Raw genomic sequence first — 18,595 nt, 5'->3', positions numbered from 1 at the left:
CTCCATAAGGCTATTAAAATCAACCACCCAAAGGCTGTGCTTCAGTGCTCTCAGACTAAGCCTTAATGAAAAAATGAATTTTTAAATAAAATATATTTGCTCTTGCCTTTTAAAAATATAAGTGAAATGTATTAAACTGACAGAAATTGAATGATGCACTTCTCCTTCCAATATAGACGGCATTATGCACTGTCGTTTTGAATATTCAGAGCCAGCCATTGCTGCAAAAACACCTCACAATAGACGGAACTGTTTGGGGAGAAAAATGTAATGGGTTTTAAGATAAGCATTTAAGAAAATAAACGACAAGAAAGTAAATGTGACCTGTGTCTAAAATGCCCTTGCCCAAACCTTTCTTTTCTAGATAATGATGGTTTTAGAGCTAAAATGTATGACATAACCCAGCATCCATTTTTTAAGAGGACAATCGCATTACTCGTCCTGGCCCAGTCGGTGTTGCTCTCTGTCAAGGTACTTCGTTTCACCCTAAGACTCCGGGAATGAATTTTGTATTCAATGCTACATCCGAGAGTATCACAAGCTGCTATATGCATTCGCGGTTATGTTCTTGGGTATAAAAATTAAGATTCACTGTCAATGGCAAAGTGGGCAGAAGAGGGGCAAGCCTGCATGTGTCCGATGGACGTGGGCAACGACTCATGTGCTGTTTCTGTTGCAGTGGGACGTCGAGGACCCGGTGACCGTACCTTTGGCAACAATGTCAGTTGTTTTCACCTTCATCTTTGTTCTGGAGGTACTGTAATGAGTCAGCTAGCTCTGGGGGAATCTGTGCACAGTTTTAAAGTAAATCAGCCTCCCTCTTTGATGCCACTTACTCTCCTCTCTGTGTTCCATTGCCTTTGAAGTTTGCCCTTAGGATATTTCCTTCTTAAGCGGTTCTGCTTAACTCGAACAAAGACATCACTTTATCCATCAGATTTTTCTAACTACAGAAATGCTGCTGTCGATTGTTGTGTCTGAACATTGGCCTGTCTAGTTATGCGAGTTCTGATATTTAGAGGGAATGGTGCAAGCCACTATAATTCATTGACTCAAATTGCAATAGAGAGGCAAAGCAAGTTGGCCCAGACAAGGTTATTTTAACATGTGATTCTCATAATATTGCTTTCCAGGGCAGTCTTCCTGAAATACAAGCAGATTCTTATTTTGCCCTACACTGGTTGATGTTTCCCAAAATCTATGGCCTTTTGCTTAAGGAAGAAAAATGTCCCATGATCAGAACTAGTCATAAAACGAAGAGGAAAGAGTGTAGAGAACACAGATTTGTAAGCTACTTAGCTTCAAAAATAAAATCATATATCTTGGTAATAAACTCTTATTTTTAGTTACTACATTGTTTACAATTGTTCTTTAAATAGATAGTATAACCGAGCATGCTGGCTCACTCCTGTAATCCCAGAACTTTGGGAGGCCAACGTGGGTGGATCACCTGAGGCCAGGAGTTTGAGACCAGCCTGGCCAACATGGTGAAACCCCATCTCTACTAAAAATACAAAAATTAGCCAGGAGTGGTTGCACATGCCTATAATCTCAGCTACTCGGGAGGCTGAGGCAGGAGAATTGCTTGAACCCGGGAGGCAGAGGCTGCAGTGAGCCAAGATCATGCCACTGCACTCCAGCCTGGGTGACAGAGCGAGACTCAGTCTCAAAAAATAATAATAAATAAATAGACAGACAGATAGATAGTGTAGGCACATGGCCTAAAAGGAAACCTCAAAGGGCATTAAAGTGTTTGTCTCATTTTCAATGGAAAAGATACTGTGTCCACATCAAATAATTTAAAATTTTCTTCATTTAAAAAAAAATACATACACATAATGCATCTCAAGTTAATACATTTAAATATGTACTAAACACTCTCTCTGTTTATTTTCTGCTTTGCTTTTTCTCCAGGTTACCATGAAGATCATAGCAATGTCGCCTGCTGGCTTCTGGCAAAGCAGAAGAAACCGATATGATCTCCTGGTGACATCGCTTGGCGTTGTATGGGTGGTGCTTCACTTCGCCCTCCTGGTAAGCATAGTAGTCAAGTTGATTTCAGCTGATTATTTCAGTTTGGTTCAGTTCTGCTCAGTCCTGTTTCCAGTCTCATTTTACTCCACATCAACCTGCTCTGAGGTGTTAGATGGACCTCCCTAAAGCCCAGCTTTGACTGTGATGGGCTCTCAGACATGCTTGTGTCTACATGTACACACCCCCACACTCTTCACACAGGCAAAACCTGGCCCCTCAAAGACCTAGATGGTGCAAGCTAGAATGAGAAGGACCTTCAAGATCTTCTGGTTTAGCCCCTCATTTTACCAAAGGGGAAAACAAGAAAGAAAGAGGAAGACTGCAACAGAGACTGAGAACTGTCCAAATTCACACAAGCTAGTATCAGAAGACTATAGTCCTGTTTTCCTGTTTTCTCAGCTGAAATATAGCATTTGTTCCACTTTGTTATAATCAGTATTTCACAATGTGACTCTCAAGTGCTTCCACTGTTTCATTTTCTATAAGACATTTAGCCTCCACTTCTCTAAAGCATATGATTCTCCATCTCTATATCTGTGTTCTATTTTACCTAAAGTGCCTTCACCCTCCATTCAGTCTGAGATCCCACTCAAAATCTGCAGCTATGGGTGTACTGAACTGTAATCTAGGGCCATATTGTCCAATGAAAATAAAATGTGGCCACAGATATCACTTAACATTTTCTAGAAGCCACAATAAAAAAGTAGTAGTTTAGAAAATATAACTATTAAATTGTTAATAATTATAATTAAATGATTATTAAATAAATATTAATTTAATAATTATTTAATTATATAATTATGTAATATATTTTATTTAAAATATGTATTAATTAAAAGATGCATTATGTGTATGTATATATTTTATTTATATATTTATATATTATATATTAATATATATTTAATTATATAATAATTAATTTAATAATTATTTAATTATATAATTATTTGGTTATAATTATTTATATATAATTATATAATTATAATTATTTAATTATTTATATACTTATAATTATTATGTATGTAATTATACTTATTTATATAATTATAATTATATAATTATAATTATTAACAATTTAATAATTATATTTTCTAAACTACTATATCCAAAGTATTATTATTTTCATGTGTAAGCAATATAAAATTATTGAGATAAGTTGTATCCTTGTATCTGTGTGTGAAGTCTTTGGCTGAGTATGTATCTTACATTTACAGCATATCTTCATTTAAATTGCCACATTTTAAGTGCTCAGTAACCACATGTGGTTCCATGTGGCTGCTGGTTACCATGTTGGATAGCACAGCTCTGGAAGATATGGGTCCTAGTCTAGGTTCCACCATTTTCCAGCCTTGACTGATTTATTTGCCTTCAATGATCCTTTGTTTCCTGCTCTGAACGGCCAATATAACTTCATAATCCTCCTATTCCCTCTGGCATTATGAAGATCAAGTGAGATAATATATTTGAGGCTTTCTTGAACTAGAAAGATTATACAAGCCTGTAGGCATTATTATAATTACCTTCTTTTTGTTAGTCATACTTGATCTCATCCCAAGGAATATTATCGGTTTTTCCCTGTTTCCTTCTATCCATTCTCCCATCCCCTTAATGTTAGAGACATGCTGGGAAAGACTCATTTACACATCCTAAAGGGCTTGCCTTAATACGAGACGCTGTGCTCATGAACATAGTGAGCGTCCTTCTTAAACCAGTGGTTACCTTCAGCATCAGGGGCTGTATGAAGTCTAGGTGAGCTCTCAGTCATCCTGAAGTATTTTCTCAGCAATAAATGGTTCTCAATTCCTAGTACAAGACACAGTACTAGTAACTGAGAAGAATGTAATAAGCAAAACAAATATAGTTGCTGCTCTTGTGAACCTTATATCCTAGAAAAGTAGATAGATAGTCATCAATTGCTCACAAATCTATGAGTATAAGGACTATGATGAGGGAGATGAAGGAGAGCCTGTGTTCCTGTGACAACATAGATAATAGTGGGAGATGGCTTCATCAGAGAGGTCTTGGAAGACATCCCCAAGGGAGTGATGGCTCCATCTGTAGGATAAGGGGAGGGCATTTCAGGTAGTTGTCCCTGTGATGGAAAGATGACAGAGCTGGAAGAAGGATAGATACATAGTACTAGCATAGTACAAGATTTGGATGGGTAAGAAGGTATCAGACCTCTTAGGACCTTGCAGTCCAGGTGAAGAATTCAGATTCTCATCCTAAAAACTATTGGTCGTCATTACTTCCAAAACATAAAGAGGGAAGGTATCTGCAATAGATCTTTAGCTAACATGGGAAGAAAAGGCAGCAAGGCCCATGTTTTTCCTTTCTCCAGATAAAATTTGTATTAGTCCCTTCTCACACTGTTATGAAGAAATACCCAAAACTGGGTAATTTATAAAGGAAAGATGTTTAATTGGCTCACAGTTCCACATGGCTGGGAAGGCCCCAGGAGCTTACAATCATGGTGGAAAGGGAAGCAAACACATCCTTCTTCACAAGGGAACAGGAGAGAGAAGAATGAGTGCCCAGCAAAGGGGGAAGTCCCTTATAAAACCATCAGATCTTGTGAGAACTAACTCAATATCATGAGAACAGGATGGGGGAAACTGCCCCCCTTAATTCAATTATCTCCACCTGGTCCCTCCCACAACACATGGAGATTATGGGAACTACAATTCAAGATGAGATTTGGGTGGGGACACAGTTAAACCATATCATTCTGCCTGGACCCCTCCCAAATCTCATGTCTTCACAATTCAAAATACAATCATACCATCCCAACAGTCCCCCAAAGTCTTAACTCATTCCAGCATTAACTGAAAAGTCCAAGCCCAAAGTCTTATCTGAGAAAAGGAAAGTTTCTGCTGCCTATGAGCCTGTAAAATCAAAAGCAAGTTAGTTACTTCCTAGATACAATGGGGGTACAGGCATTGGGTAAATATACCCATTCCAAATGGGAGAAATTGGCCAAAACAAAGGGGCTATAGACACCATGCAAGTCCAAAATCCAATAGGGCAGTCATTAAACATTGAAGTTCCAAAATAATCTCCTTTGACTCTGTCTTATATATATCCAGGGCACACTGATGCAAGAGGTGGGCTCCCATGGCCTTGGGCAGCTCCACCATTGTGGCTTTGCAGGGTACAGACCCCCTCCTGGACTGGTATTGAGTGTCTGTGGCTTTTCCAGGCACACAGTGCAAGCTGTCAGTGGATCTACCATTCTGGAGTCTGGAGGATGGTGGCCCTCTTGTCACAGCTCCACTAGGCAGTGCTCCAGTGGGGACTCTGTGTGTGGACTCCAACCACACATTTTCCTTCCGCACTGCCCCAGCAGAGGTTCTCCATGAGGGCTCTACCCCCGCAGCAAACTTCTGCCTGGACATCCAGTTGTTGCTATACATCCTGTGAAATCTAGGCAGAGGTTCCCAAACCTCAGTTCTTGACTTCTGTTCACCCACAGGCCCAAAACCATGTGTAAGCCACCAAGTCGTGGGGCTTGCACTCTTTGAAGCATCGGCCTGAGCTGTATATTGGCACCTTTTAGCCATGGCTGGAGCAGAAGCTGCTGGAAGGCAGGGCACCATGTCCCAAAGCTGCATAGAGCAGGGGGAGCCTGGGGCCCACCCACAAAACCATTTTTCCCTCCTAGGCTTCCAGGCCTGTGATGGAAGGGGCTGCTGTGAAGGTCTCTGGCATGCCCTGGGGACATTTTCCCCATTGTCCTGGTGATTAGCATTCAGTCCCTCGTTACTTATGTAAATTTCTGCAACTGGCTTCAATTTCTCCCTAGTAAATAAGGTTTTCTTTTCTATAAAAATCATCAGACTGCAAATTTTCCAAATATTTATACTCTGCTTCCTCTTGAACACTGTGTCACTTAGAAATTTATTCTACCAGATACCCTAAATCATCTCTCTTAAATTCAAAGTTCCACAGATCTCTAGGGCAGGGGCAAAATGCTGCCAGTCTTTTTGCTAAAGCATAACAAGAGTCACCTTTGCTCCAGTTCCCAATAAGTTCCTCATCTCCACCTGAGACCACCTCAGCCTGGACTTCATTGTCCATATCACTATCAGTATTTTGGTCAAAGCTATCCAACAAGTAGGAAGTTCCAAACTTTCCCATATCTCCCTGTCTTCTTCTGAGTCCTCCAAACTGTTCCAACCTCTGCCTGTTACCCAGTTCCAAAGTCGCTTCCACATTTTCAGGTATCCTTATAGTAGCCCCCGACTCTAAGTACAAATTTACTGTGTTAGTCCTTTTTCATGCTGCTATGAAGAAATACCCAAAACTGGGTAATTTATAAAGGAATAAGCAAACACATCTTTCTCCACATGGTGGCAGGAAGAAGTATGAGTGACCAGTGAAAGGGGAAGCCCCTTATAAAACTATCAGACCTGGTGAGACTTAATCATCACAAGAACAGGATGAGGGAAACCACCCCAGTGATTCAATTGTCTCCACCTGGTCCCTCCCAGGATACATGGCGATTATGGGAACTACAATCCAAAATAAGATTTGGGTGGGAACACAGCCAAACCATATCGAAATGCAACCTAAAGCTACTGAGTCCAAGCAAAAGTCAAGTAGACTCCCTAATCCCAGATAACCTCAGAGAGGAAATCTTAAACCCAAAAGACCAACTTCCCTTTTCTGCCTAATTGCCTTTGTTCTTTTCCAAGAACCTCTTTGGTCTTGGAAGGATGCTCATTCTCCACCGTATTTTGCAGTGGACTATTGGGAAGGAAAGTTCCCCATCCAAGGATGCTATGTGCACACATTCATGTGCTTGGACCTCACCAAGGATCTCGCTGGACCCCCTTCGCAGGGCCCATCTGTGACTGTCATCATTTGGCTAGGCAAGCCTCCTTGAGAGTAATCACACTGTGGCATCGGCTGAATGTCAAGGTTGTTATTGCAGTTATAGCTGGTGGGATCTTTGTTTCTCAAATGAAGCTTTCTTATTCATAAAGTGCAGTCATCTCTTCCTGCTAATCACACCCTTGAAAAAAGAGCTGGGTGTGTTCCTGAGCAGGGAGGACCTCTCTGAAATCAGCTTAGAGGAACGAGTGTATGTTTGTTCTTCAGTGGTGTCTAGAATCTGACTTCTGGCAATCTTTTCCACCATCAGCCCTTTCTCTTTGCCAGGATTCCTTTACCTCCTATGTCAGTTGACCTTCCTATGTTGCACTGTTATCCTGTGTTTTTCACACCCTGTATGCAAAAGAGCTGGTCACCATTTTATGTAAAATAAATTTCAAAATACAGAATTTAGCTGAGCAAAACAGAACCCGAAGTTTCATTTGAGATTGAATTTTAAATCTAATATTTATTCATGAGTTTTTGCAGTGACCTTTTCAGCACCTTTTTTAGATAACTTTCTTATAATAATTTACACATATTAAGCTAACTATTCAGTATACTTCACAGAAGGCTTAAAAAATGGAACTCTAACAAGATCTTTTGTGCAAATTATGAGAAGCTGTCTTCTGTTTAAATTTCAGAATGCATATACTTACATGATGGGCGCTTGTGTGATTGTATTTAGGTTTTTCTCCATCTGTGGAAAACATGTAAGTACTTTGTGAAGAATCTTATCTTAAAGGTCATATATGTGTTAATGAAAGAATGGTGATTAATTGATTACAGCCTTACCTCGGGTATTTAGGGATGTAATCACAAATTACTAGACATCATAAGTCAAGATTAACAAATATTAAACATTAGTAAATGAATCAGTAGCTTAGTTATCATTCGATGTGTTTCCTGCCATTTATGTTGCTTATTCTTTATATTCAATAATTAAGTAAATTATTTAAATTTATTAATTTAATTAAAGATAACATCAGTCATGAAAACAAAAACCAATATTCTTTCTTAATGCATTTTTATTTTTATTTTCAATAAAGTTAAGTAACTTTAAAGAAAAATAATCTTTAATGAATTTTTATGTTTCCATGATTCCAGATTTTTTTTTTTTTTTTTTTTTTTTTTTGAGATGGAGTCTTGCTCTGTCACCAGGCTGGAGTGCAGTGGCAGGATCTCGGCTCACTGTTTTCTCCACCTCCCAGGTTCAAGTGACTCTCCTGCCTCAGCCTCCCGAGTAGCTGAGATTACAGGCATGTGCCACCACACCCAGCTAATTTTTGTATTTTTAGTAGAGACAGGGTTTCACCACGTTAGCCAGGATGAGATTCCAGATTTTTTAATATTATTTGTTAATGTTCATGGGTATATTCCACATATATTTTTCATTTTTTACAATGCTGTTTCCTTTTTTATTACAAATGTTATTTCATATATACATTCCATATATACACATAACCAATATACTTAATATTTGGTAGTTATTTAGTATTATACCATTGCTTAGGTTTGTTTTTGTGAAAGTCTGTTTGTGGAAGAAACCTGAGTTTACTTGCTGTCAGTCAAAAATGTGTAGCCCTTATCATAGAGAATTGAGGAGCAGGAGAAGAGAAAATGGAAGGTGAAAATGCTTAGTGTTACTCTTATTAATTTGTGTGAAGAGGCTGAAATGTTTGAAGTAAGAATAAAATTCGCCCAACACCTGGTGGGTTTTGAAGAATATTTAGATGTAATACCTTATAGAAAGCAACTTTCAAATGATACACCTAAGAGTGACTTTTGAGCCAATCTGCTTAAAGATTAGTTGCTACCCAGGTCTTCCATAGCTTAATAGATTGAATATTCTCTCTCTCTCTCTCTCTCTCTGTGTCTCTCTCTCTCTCTCTGTCTCCCCGCTTCCCACCCCTGGTCCCCAGGTAACGCTAAAGATGCTCCTCTTGACAGTGGTCGTCAGCATGTACAAGAGCTTCTTTATCATAGTAGGCATGTTTCTCTTGCTGCTGTGTTACGCTTTTGCTGGAGTTGTTTTATTTGGTACTGTGAAATATGGGGAGAATATTAACAGGTTGGTGTATACTTATCTTTCTATTCATTTATCAAGCAAACCCTTTAGTAATAAAATTTTAAATAAACAAATGTTTTTTGTCTATTAAAGTCTAGGAGAGGGGAAAGGGAAGTAATCATTTGGAAATTAAAATAAAATAGCCAAGTTTTAAATGATATTTTTCCAGTTGAAAAAGGTTATTCAACTGAAAAGGTCTACTTTCAAAACCTTAGAAAAATTAGAAATAAAAGAAAACAAAAAGAATCTATAATTCCACCAACATTCAGTAATTATCACTCCCAATTCCAGCACTTTTTCTATCTACATATTGCCAAAAAATGATATATTATTTTTAGATGGAACAATTTTAAGATAACTTTGGGTTTCTTTCTCAGCAAAATATGGGAATTTAGAGCCCCCCAAATGGTTGTAATATATGACAAGCAGTTTTCAACGATTTGCCTAAGTTTTATAGATGCATCTTTTTTTTTTCAAGTCCTGATACAACAAAGTATATACCGATATGTCAAGTTGTAGGAATTAGATACATGGCTGCCCCACCTTTTATAGCATCGTCCAAGTGAAAGAAGGAATCACTTAGTTGCCAAAGCCTGCCTACTTAGTCATTCAAGATGAATGGTAATAAATTAGTGGCCATGCTAGAGTTGGGTGTTCAGACAGCTATACTTGGAGGCAAGTATAAATGACAAATTAATAAAAAGGTATAACCTTTGGAAAAGGTAACTTAGCAACCAAATTTGCTACAACCTCCACTTGTTTTGGTGTTGGCAAACCATGCTATTTCATGACAAACCCTTCTATAATTCACATTCTGTTAATTTTTTTTTCTTAAATTAGGCATGCAAATTTTTCTTCGGCTGGAAAAGCTATTACCGTACTGTTCCGAATTGTCACAGGTGAAGACTGGAACAAGATTATGCATGACTGTATGGTAAATATCTCTCATCATGAACAAGGCTTAGACTTAGAATCAGCATGAAACTCTTGCAACACAATGTTGGCAGGATCATCCTTGTTAGCGTTAAGACTTTATGTATGAAATATAAATCCTGACACTTCAGTCCATAAAATTGCATTATTATACATTCCAATGTGTGAATATTTAGGGCAAAATACTCAATTAACCCAACTTGAGCTATTGTAGTTCCATTCAACAAATATGCATTTTGTGAGTGTTGTTCTTTCCCTCCCATCTTTAATATTTTGGTAATCAAAATCAAACAGGAAGCCCTTTAATTTAATGTATTCAGTGGATAGTTCACTGCCCCTCAGCTATATGCTAGGCCCTAGGTCTTCAACAACTCCAAGGCACACTCAAGGAGCTTACCTCAAGGGCTCTGAGTTACTCTTCCTTTATACTATAAAGTATACTTTATACTTCCTTCTTACTATATCCTGTCTTCCCCAAGCATCATCCTTCTGGTCTCAGTTTAAACAGGTCTTTTGCCTTAAGCTAAGACAGCCAGCTACATGTTCTTATGCTGCTCTATAGTTCTCCTTTGTAATAAGGAGCTGTAGTGAATTACTGGCTTACATTCATTTATTTTATCTCTTTCTCACCATAGGACAGACCAATGCTGTGTTAAAAAATGTCTGCAGTGATGGAAATCTGCACTGTCCAATTCGGGAGCCACTAGCCATATGTGGTTATGGAGCATTTAAAATGTGACTAACACAACTGAGGAACTGAATTTTAGTTTTAATTTTATATTATTACATTTTAATTAACATAAATTTAAATTTACATCGCTGCATGGAGCTAGTGGTCACCATATTGGACTGCACAGCACTCAACTGTCAGTAGGAAGAAGAGACAGGGCTGCCTATGTCTTTCTTACCAGTCTCTCCCCAAACTTGGCACAAACCTAGCACACAGTAGGAGCGCTGGGATTTCATGCATGAATTAACAAGGAGAATTTGCCAAATCAAATAGAACACAAGGCAAAATTTAATGAATCTTAAATAAAAATACAAGCAGAATGCTGGGATTATAGAAGAGAGAGCTAGTTTATCTGGCTGAGAAAAACCAGAAAGTTCTCTCAGAGGTGTCGGCATTTTATAGAGCCTGTAAACAATGAGAGAGTTTTTGATGACTTAAGTCTTGTGCTATTCCATAGCATCCCATAACAGTGTTCCAAGAATGGGGCTTACTCCTTACACAATTTGAATGTGAATTTGCTATGTGCAGGCACATCTTGTTTTACTGTGCTTCCCTTATTGCCTTTTGCAGACATTGCATTTTTACAAGTTGAAGGTTTATGGCAATCTTGTGTGGAGCAGGTCTATCAGGGCCATTTTTCCAATAGCATGTTTGCTCACTTTCTGGTTCTGTATCACATTTTGGTAATTCTCACTATTTCAGACTTTTTCATTATTATTGTATCTGTTTTGGTGATCTGTGATCAGTGATCTTTTGATGTTTCTTTTGTAGTTTTTTTGAGGGGTGCCATGAACCATGCTCAATAAGATGGAGAATTTAATTGATAAATGTCATATGTCTTCTGACTGCTGCACCGAACAGCTATTTCTCCAACTCTTCTCTCTTTTCTTGGGCCTCCCTATGTCCTGAGACACAACAATATTGACATTAGGCCGATTCACAACCCTACAATGGCCTATAAGTGTTCAAGTGAATAGAAGATTCACACATCAGTCACTTTAAATCAAAAGCTAGAAATGATTAAGCTTATGGAGGAAGGCACGTCAAAAGCTGAGTTAGCCCAAAAGCTAGGTCCCTTGCACCAAATAGTTACTCAAGTTGTTAATTCAAAGGCAAAGTTCTTGAAGGGAATTAAAATGCTACTCCAGTGAACACATGACTGATAAGAAATAGCCTTATGGCTGATATGGAGAAAAAATTTTACCGGTCTCAGTAGAAGATCAGACTAGCCACAACATGCCCTTAAGCTAAAGCCAAATGCAGAAGAAGGCCCTTACTCTCTTCAAATTTATGAAGGGTGAGAGAGGTGAGGACACTGTAGAAAAAAATGTTTGACGCTAGCAAAGGTTGGTTCATGATGTTTAAGGAAAGAAAGAAGCCATCTCCATAATATGAAAGTGTAAGTGCTGCTGATATAAAAGCTGTGGCAAGTTATCTAGAAGATCTAGCTAAAATAATTAAGGTGGCTACACTAAACAATGGATTGTCAATGTAGACAAAACAGCCTTCTATTGGAAGAAGATGCCCTCTAGAACTTTCATAGCTAGAAAGGAGAAGTCAATGCCTGGATTCAAAGCTTCAAATAACAGATTTACTCTGTTGTTAGGGACTAATGCAGCTGGTGACTTTCAGTGGAAGCCAATGCTTATTTACTAAATTCCAAAAATCCTAGGACCCTGCAATGGTTTGACTGTGTCCCCACCTAAATCTCATCTTGAATTGTAGTTCCCTTAATCTCCATGTGTCGTGGGAGGGACCAGGCAGAGATAATTGAATCATGGGGGTGGTTTCTTCCATCCTGTTCTTGTGATACTGAGTTCTCACTATAGCTGTCATGAGATCTGATGGTTTTATAAGAGGTTTTTCCCCCCATTTTCTTGGCACTTCTTGCTGCCACCATGTGAAGAAGAACATATTTGCTTCCCCTTCCGCCGTGATTGTAAATCTCCTGAGGCCTCCCAATCCCTGCTGAACTGTGAGTCAATTAAATCTCTTTCCTTTATAAATTATTACTCAGTCTCAGGTATGTCTTTATTAGCAGCATGAGAATGGACTAATACAGTCTCTTAAGAATTATGCTAAATCTACCCTGCCTGTGCTCTATAAATGGAACAACAAAGCCTGGATGACAGAACAGCTGTTTACAGCATGGTTTGCTGGATATTTAAGCCCACTCTTGAGACCTACTGCTCAGAAAAAAAAAAGATTCCTTTCAAAGTAGTACTGCTCTTTAACAATGCATCTACCTGGTCACCCAAGAGCTGTATCAGGAGATGTATAAGGAGATTAACATTGTTTTCATGCCTGTTAACACAACATCCATTCTGTCCATGGATCAAGAAGTCATTTCAACTTTCAAGTCTTATTATTTCAGAAATAGAGTTCATAAGGCTAATAGCTGCCATAGATAGATAGTGATTCCTCTGATGGATCTGGGCAAAGTATATTGAAAACCTTCTGGAAAGGATTCGCTATTCTACATGCCATTAAGAACATTCATGCCCAGGCGCAGTGGCTCACGCCTGTAATCCTAGCACTTTGGGAGGCCGAGGCGGGTGGATCACGAGGTCAGGAGATCGAGACCATCCTGACTAACATGGTGAAACCTTGTCTGTACTAAAGATACAAAAAATTAGCCAGGCGTGGTGGTGGGCGCCTGTAGACCCAGCTACTCGGGAGGCTGAGGCAGGAGAATGGCGTAAACCCAGGAGGCGGAGCTTGCAGTGAGCGGAGATCGCACCACTGCACTCCAGCCTGGGCGACAGAGCGAGACTCTGTCTCAAAAAAAAAAAAAAGAACATTCATGATTCATGGAAGGAGGTCAAAATATCATCAACATTAACAGGAATTTGGAAGAAGTTGATTCCAGCCATTATGGATGACTCTGAGGGGTTCAAGACTTCAGTGAAGGAGGTCACTGCACATGTGGTTGGTAGAAATAGCAAGAGAACTAGAATTAGAAATGGAACCTGAAGACGTGACTGAATTGCTGCAGTCTCCTGATCAAACTTGAAGGAATGAAGATTGCTCCTTATGGATGATCAGAGTGGTTTCTTGAAATGGAATCTACTCTTGCAGAAGATGCTATGAACATAGTCATAATGACAACAAAGGATTTATAATGTTACATAAAATTACTCGATAAACCAGCAGCAGGGTTTGAGAGGGTTGATGCCAAATTCGAAAGAAGTTCTATTGTGGGTAAAATGCTAGCAAACAGCATCACATGCTGCAGAAAAATCTTTCATGAAAGGAAGAGTCAATTGATATGATAAACTTCCATGTTGACTTGTTTTAAGAAATCGCCACAGCCACCCCAACCTTCAGCAGCCACCACCCTGCTCAGTCAGCAGCTGTCAACATTGAGGCAAGACCCTCCACCACCAGCAGAAGATTACAACTCACTGAAGGCTCAGATGATTGTTAGCTTTTCTTAGCAATAAAAGTACTTTTTATTAAGGTCTGTACCTTTTTGGACATAATGCCATTGTGCACTTAATAAGCCACAATATGGTATAAACATGACTTGCATATGCACTGGGAAACCAAAACATGCATAGGACTTTATTGCAATATTCACTTTATCACAGCAGTCTGGAACTGAAACTGCAATGTCTCCGAGGTATACCTGTAGAGTCTATATTCCCAAATCTTAACCCATTACTTCAGTCAGAGAAAAACTTGCAAATGTCTTTTTATTTGATTTTCTGCAGTTTGATCACAGTGGCTACTTATCACTTGGGGCTGGTGGTGGTGGCAGAAAGAATATCTAGTGGAGATCAGTTCATTTTCATTGCGCTTTTAAAAATGGCAATAACCTTGGGATTCTACAAGATAACAGCATAGCATAAGTGAAATATTCTTCTTTATTTCTGCTACAGATGATGTACCCAATGTATGTGGCTTTTGAAAGCTTACTTTGAAGTTAATTATATGCTATATGTTTAGGAATCTATTCATTAACTATAGTCAGCTAAAAGAAATTTGTATTCTCTACTCTTATCCTCTCCTCCTTCTTCCACCCCAATGCCCCAAAGGTTCAGCCTCCGTTTTGTACTCCAGATGAATTTACATACTGGGCAACAGACTGTGGAAATTATGCTGGGGCACTTATGTATTTCTGTTCATTTTATGTCATCATTGCCTACATCATGCTAAATCTGCTTGTAGGTAAGTGATGTTAGTTGAATACTTTTTACTCTTTAAACTCAGATACTTAGATAATTATGTATTATTTTCAAGCAATTACCTTTGATTTCTTGGGGTGGGTGTTTCGTGGCATTAATTATAAATTATTGTCTCTCAATCCAGAAGCTGAAAAGACCTTTGAAAGGCATGTAAATGACAGTTGACTGCAATTTTAAGAGTTGTAGCATTTATTATGATCATTAATTTCAAAAGAGCTCTTCTCATGGATTGAGTTGAACAAATATCAGAGAGGACTATCTTTCTAGCCTTGAAATATCACATTTATGTTTTTGAAAGGTACACCTTATTTACCCAGATGTGGGCCCACCCAGAACTCAATTTGACCTTTAAAAACGGCCCTGGAACTCTCAACTAAGAGTTAAAGCCAGCTGGCATGACTATCTCTATACACAGAATGTGTGTTTGTGCTTACGACCCTCATGTTTTGGAAAGGCAGGAGCTGGAGAAATAGCTTAGTCCAAGTGTAAACATGCCAATTTGGAAACCATACTAAAAGCACTTTAAAAATTTGGCTTATGATATAGGTGATAGAATCCATTATTAATAATAGATGTTTTACTCTTTCTAAAATATGACAGATTAGCATAATGGTCTAACTTCTGAATTTTTCTTTTTTTAAAAGCCATAATTGTGGAGAATTTCTCCTTGTTTTATTCCACTGAGGAGGACCAGCTTTTAAGTTACAATGATCTTCGCCACTTTCAAATCATATGGAACATGGTGGATGATAAAAGAGAGGTATGGGAGTGGGTTGTTGTTTCATGCCTCACCTCAAAGAGACTTATCAACATGTCTCAAACAAACACTTAAATGGTTTTCAGGTTGGCAAATGACATAGATTGAATTTTTAAATGGTGAATTGCAGAAAGCCGTCATTTACAGTTCAGCAGAATCCTCTAGGAAGGGAGAGAGCATCGTTCCTCCTTACATGATCTTCAACCATGAACATCCTCTTCTTCAGACTTTCCAAAGGCCAGCAGGGAAAGGAAGCCAAAGGGACTCTGTAGGAATCAGCCTTGGGCTCAGGCCAGAAAAAGAGGTGACACTGAAACTACCAAAGGGACAGTATATTACAAATTCATGATCACCTCAAACTCAAGCAGCAATCCCAATTAAAAGTACAAAGGAGTTATTTAAGTGGCATCTGAAGGTGTGTATTGGATTATTTTTGAGTTACTACTTGAATGTTTTAACCATAAAGTTTACCCAAGATTTCTTAAAATTAGCCAAAGTAGCTGCAGTCTGCTCTTCCTCTTCTTGTCATTGTCGTCATCAACCTCCACCTCCTTCCCTTCCTCCTACTCCTCCTCCTCCTCTACCCCCTCATCTTCCCCCTTATCTTCCCCCTCCTCTTCCCCCTCATCTTCCCTCTCCTCTTCCCCCTCATCTTCCCTCTCCTCTTCCCCCTCATCTTCCCCCTTCTCTTCCCCCTCCTCCTCGTCCACATCTTCCACCTCATCTTCCCCCCTACCTCCTCCTCTACCCCTTCCTCTACCTTCTCCTCCCCCACCTCCTCCTACTCCACTTCCTCCTGTTCTTCCTCCCTCTCCTCTTCTCTCTTCCTCATCCTAGCAAACACTCAGGCACAGTTCTAGGCACTGAGGATATAGCAGTGAACAAGATGGAACAGCTCCTGTACTCACAGAGCTTACAGTCTAATAGGTGGAGACAAATAATAAAAAGTGAAATAATAATAGTGCAGTATTTCCAGAAGTTAAAACTATAGACTAGACAGTAGTTGGGGTTGGGGCTGTGCCAGCAGGAATGACCATGAAGGAGGCCTGAGGGGTGCTGTGGGACCTCATGTCTGAACAACAAGGAAAGTTCTGCCAGGGTATTTGGGGCGAGATCTGGAAATAGTTCAAGAAGAGTTGATGAAGGGCACAAAGACCAAGAAGCCAGCCTGGGCATCATAAATGAGGGGCCCCGGCAGTGCACTCACCCCAATTTGCTCCCTCTTCTTGGTACCCCTGCCCGCCCAGGCTTCAGTCTTGAGGGCTTTCCTTTCAAGGTAGTGAGAGTCCTGCATGCAGGGCATCTGAGCTCACTCTCAGCTCCTCAGGATCCACCTGTCTCTCTGTAACTGTCACCCACGGGAACCTGCTTTCATGCAATACACACATGAAGACCACACTGCCCTGCACACCGAGATGTCAGTAACTGGCAGGCAGTCATGGTTGCCAGTGTTCCGCCCAGCACTTTCATTCAAAGATACAGCCAGGGGGCATGGTGGTTTGTGTTGCATGGAAGGTAGCAACACATCTTAGATTCTCAGTGTCTGGATCAGTTCTGACCCCAGAAGAGGGCAGAGCTGGAGGCCTAATTCTCTTGTATATAGTTTTTCTAATCCTGAAGAAGACACGAAAAGGAGTTAGCTCTTTTTTTTTTTTTTTTTTTTTTTTTTTGTGAGATGGAGTCCCACTCTGTCCCCAGGCTGGAATGAAGTGGTGCAACCTTTGCCTCCTGGGTTCAAGTGATTCCCCAGCCTCAGCCTCCCAAATAGCTGGGACTACAGGCATGTACCACTATGTCCGGGTAATTTTTGTATTTTTAGTAGAGACTGGGCTTCATCATGCTGGCCAGGCTGGTCTCGAACTCCTGACCTCAGGGGATCCACCCGCCTCGGCCTCCCAAAGTGCTGAGATTACAGGCATGATCCACCACGAGTTATCTTTTAATGGTAGAAAAACATGTAATATACATTGAGACGTTCCTAGCATCCAGATTGAGTGAAGAGGAGGATTACACGTGTGTGTCTTGTCCATTACCTTGTGTGAGTACATTATGACCCACTCAGTGCATGTGTTGGAGGTGGAGTCTGTGGGACAGGCTATGCAAGCATCAGCCTGGTGAGAGCAAGAGTAGGGTCCTGGGGGGCTGAAGGGGAGCTTCCCATGCCTCCCTCCAAATGCTGCAATGTGGTGACATCCCAGAAAGAGAAGCACCAGCAGAAATTTATCACTCAGTTTTCTATCCTCTGCTCTTCTTAGTGCACTTAATTCTACCAGGCTCCAAGGAGGTGACCAGCTTTCTTCACATCTGGTGCTAATTATGCTAGCTTTTGAGAAATAGCACCTTTTTTTTTTCTTTTGAGAAACCCAAGTGAATCATCGAGGCCTGATGATGATTTGCTGCTTCTTGTGCTCTGCCCCGCAGGGGGTGATCCCCACGTTCCGCGTCAAGTTCCTGCTGCGGCTACTGCGTGGGAGGCTGGAGGTGGACCTGGACAAGGACAAGCTCCTGTTTAAGCACATGTGCTACGAAATGGAGAGGCTCCACAATGGCGGCGACGTCACCTTCCATGATGTCCTGAGGTACAAGGCAGGCTTTCGCAGGGCTGAATGGGGGCCAGAAACCACAGCTGTCAGCCTTCAAGGCCTCTGCAGTACAATTAACAAGTGTGTTTCCAACCCAAAATGCCACATCTGCTGTGGTCTTGAAGTGGGGTCACATGTCCCAGGCGCTAAGTGCCCTTTCCCGCTGTCCTCCAGTGAACATTTCCAAGTAGGTGCCTCGCAGGGGAGGGCTGGGCGGCTGTGCCCTGACGTCCCATAGGGACCCCCCTGCCCACTGAGGTGCACCCCGAGGGGAGAGGTGGAAGGGATCTGGGAGAGCACAGTCCCACCCCTTCCCTGTGATGCGGGAACTGCCCAGAAGAGCTGAGTGACTTGCTTGCGGTTACAGGGCTCTGGCAAACCTGGGACTAACATACCGAGCACCTCACTTGCATGGTCTGATAAGAATTTGCC

The 18,595-nt window shown here is 40.4% G+C and overlaps 1 protein-coding gene across 9 annotated transcripts in view; it reads left to right on the top strand.

Moving 5' to 3' along the window:
• The window catches only part of NALCN (sodium leak channel, non-selective), a 363,838-nt gene that overhangs the window by 334,080 nt on the left and 11,163 nt on the right, over nucleotides 1–18,595 (top strand). For all 9 annotated transcript variants that reach the window (XM_024348325.3, XM_001149573.6, XM_009427188.5 and 6 more), the window contains 9 exons: nucleotides 365–471; nucleotides 680–754; nucleotides 1,915–2,034; nucleotides 7,551–7,619; nucleotides 8,829–8,977; nucleotides 9,815–9,908; nucleotides 14,675–14,807; nucleotides 15,469–15,584; nucleotides 18,003–18,160. In XM_024348325.3, the coding sequence (XP_024204093.1) occupies nucleotides 365–471; nucleotides 680–754; nucleotides 1,915–2,034; nucleotides 7,551–7,619; nucleotides 8,829–8,977; nucleotides 9,815–9,908; nucleotides 14,675–14,807; nucleotides 15,469–15,584; nucleotides 18,003–18,160 (1,021 nt within the window). The remainder of the gene's footprint in view (nucleotides 1–364; nucleotides 472–679; nucleotides 755–1,914; nucleotides 2,035–7,550; nucleotides 7,620–8,828; nucleotides 8,978–9,814; nucleotides 9,909–14,674; nucleotides 14,808–15,468; nucleotides 15,585–18,002; nucleotides 18,161–18,595) is intronic.

This window comes from Pan troglodytes, chromosome 14 (genome assembly GCF_028858775.2).
Source record: "Pan troglodytes isolate AG18354 chromosome 14, NHGRI_mPanTro3-v2.0_pri, whole genome shotgun sequence".
NCBI classification, from domain to species: Eukaryota; Metazoa; Chordata; class Mammalia; order Primates; family Hominidae; genus Pan; species Pan troglodytes.
This window is presented reverse-complemented; position numbering and strand designations above follow the sequence as displayed.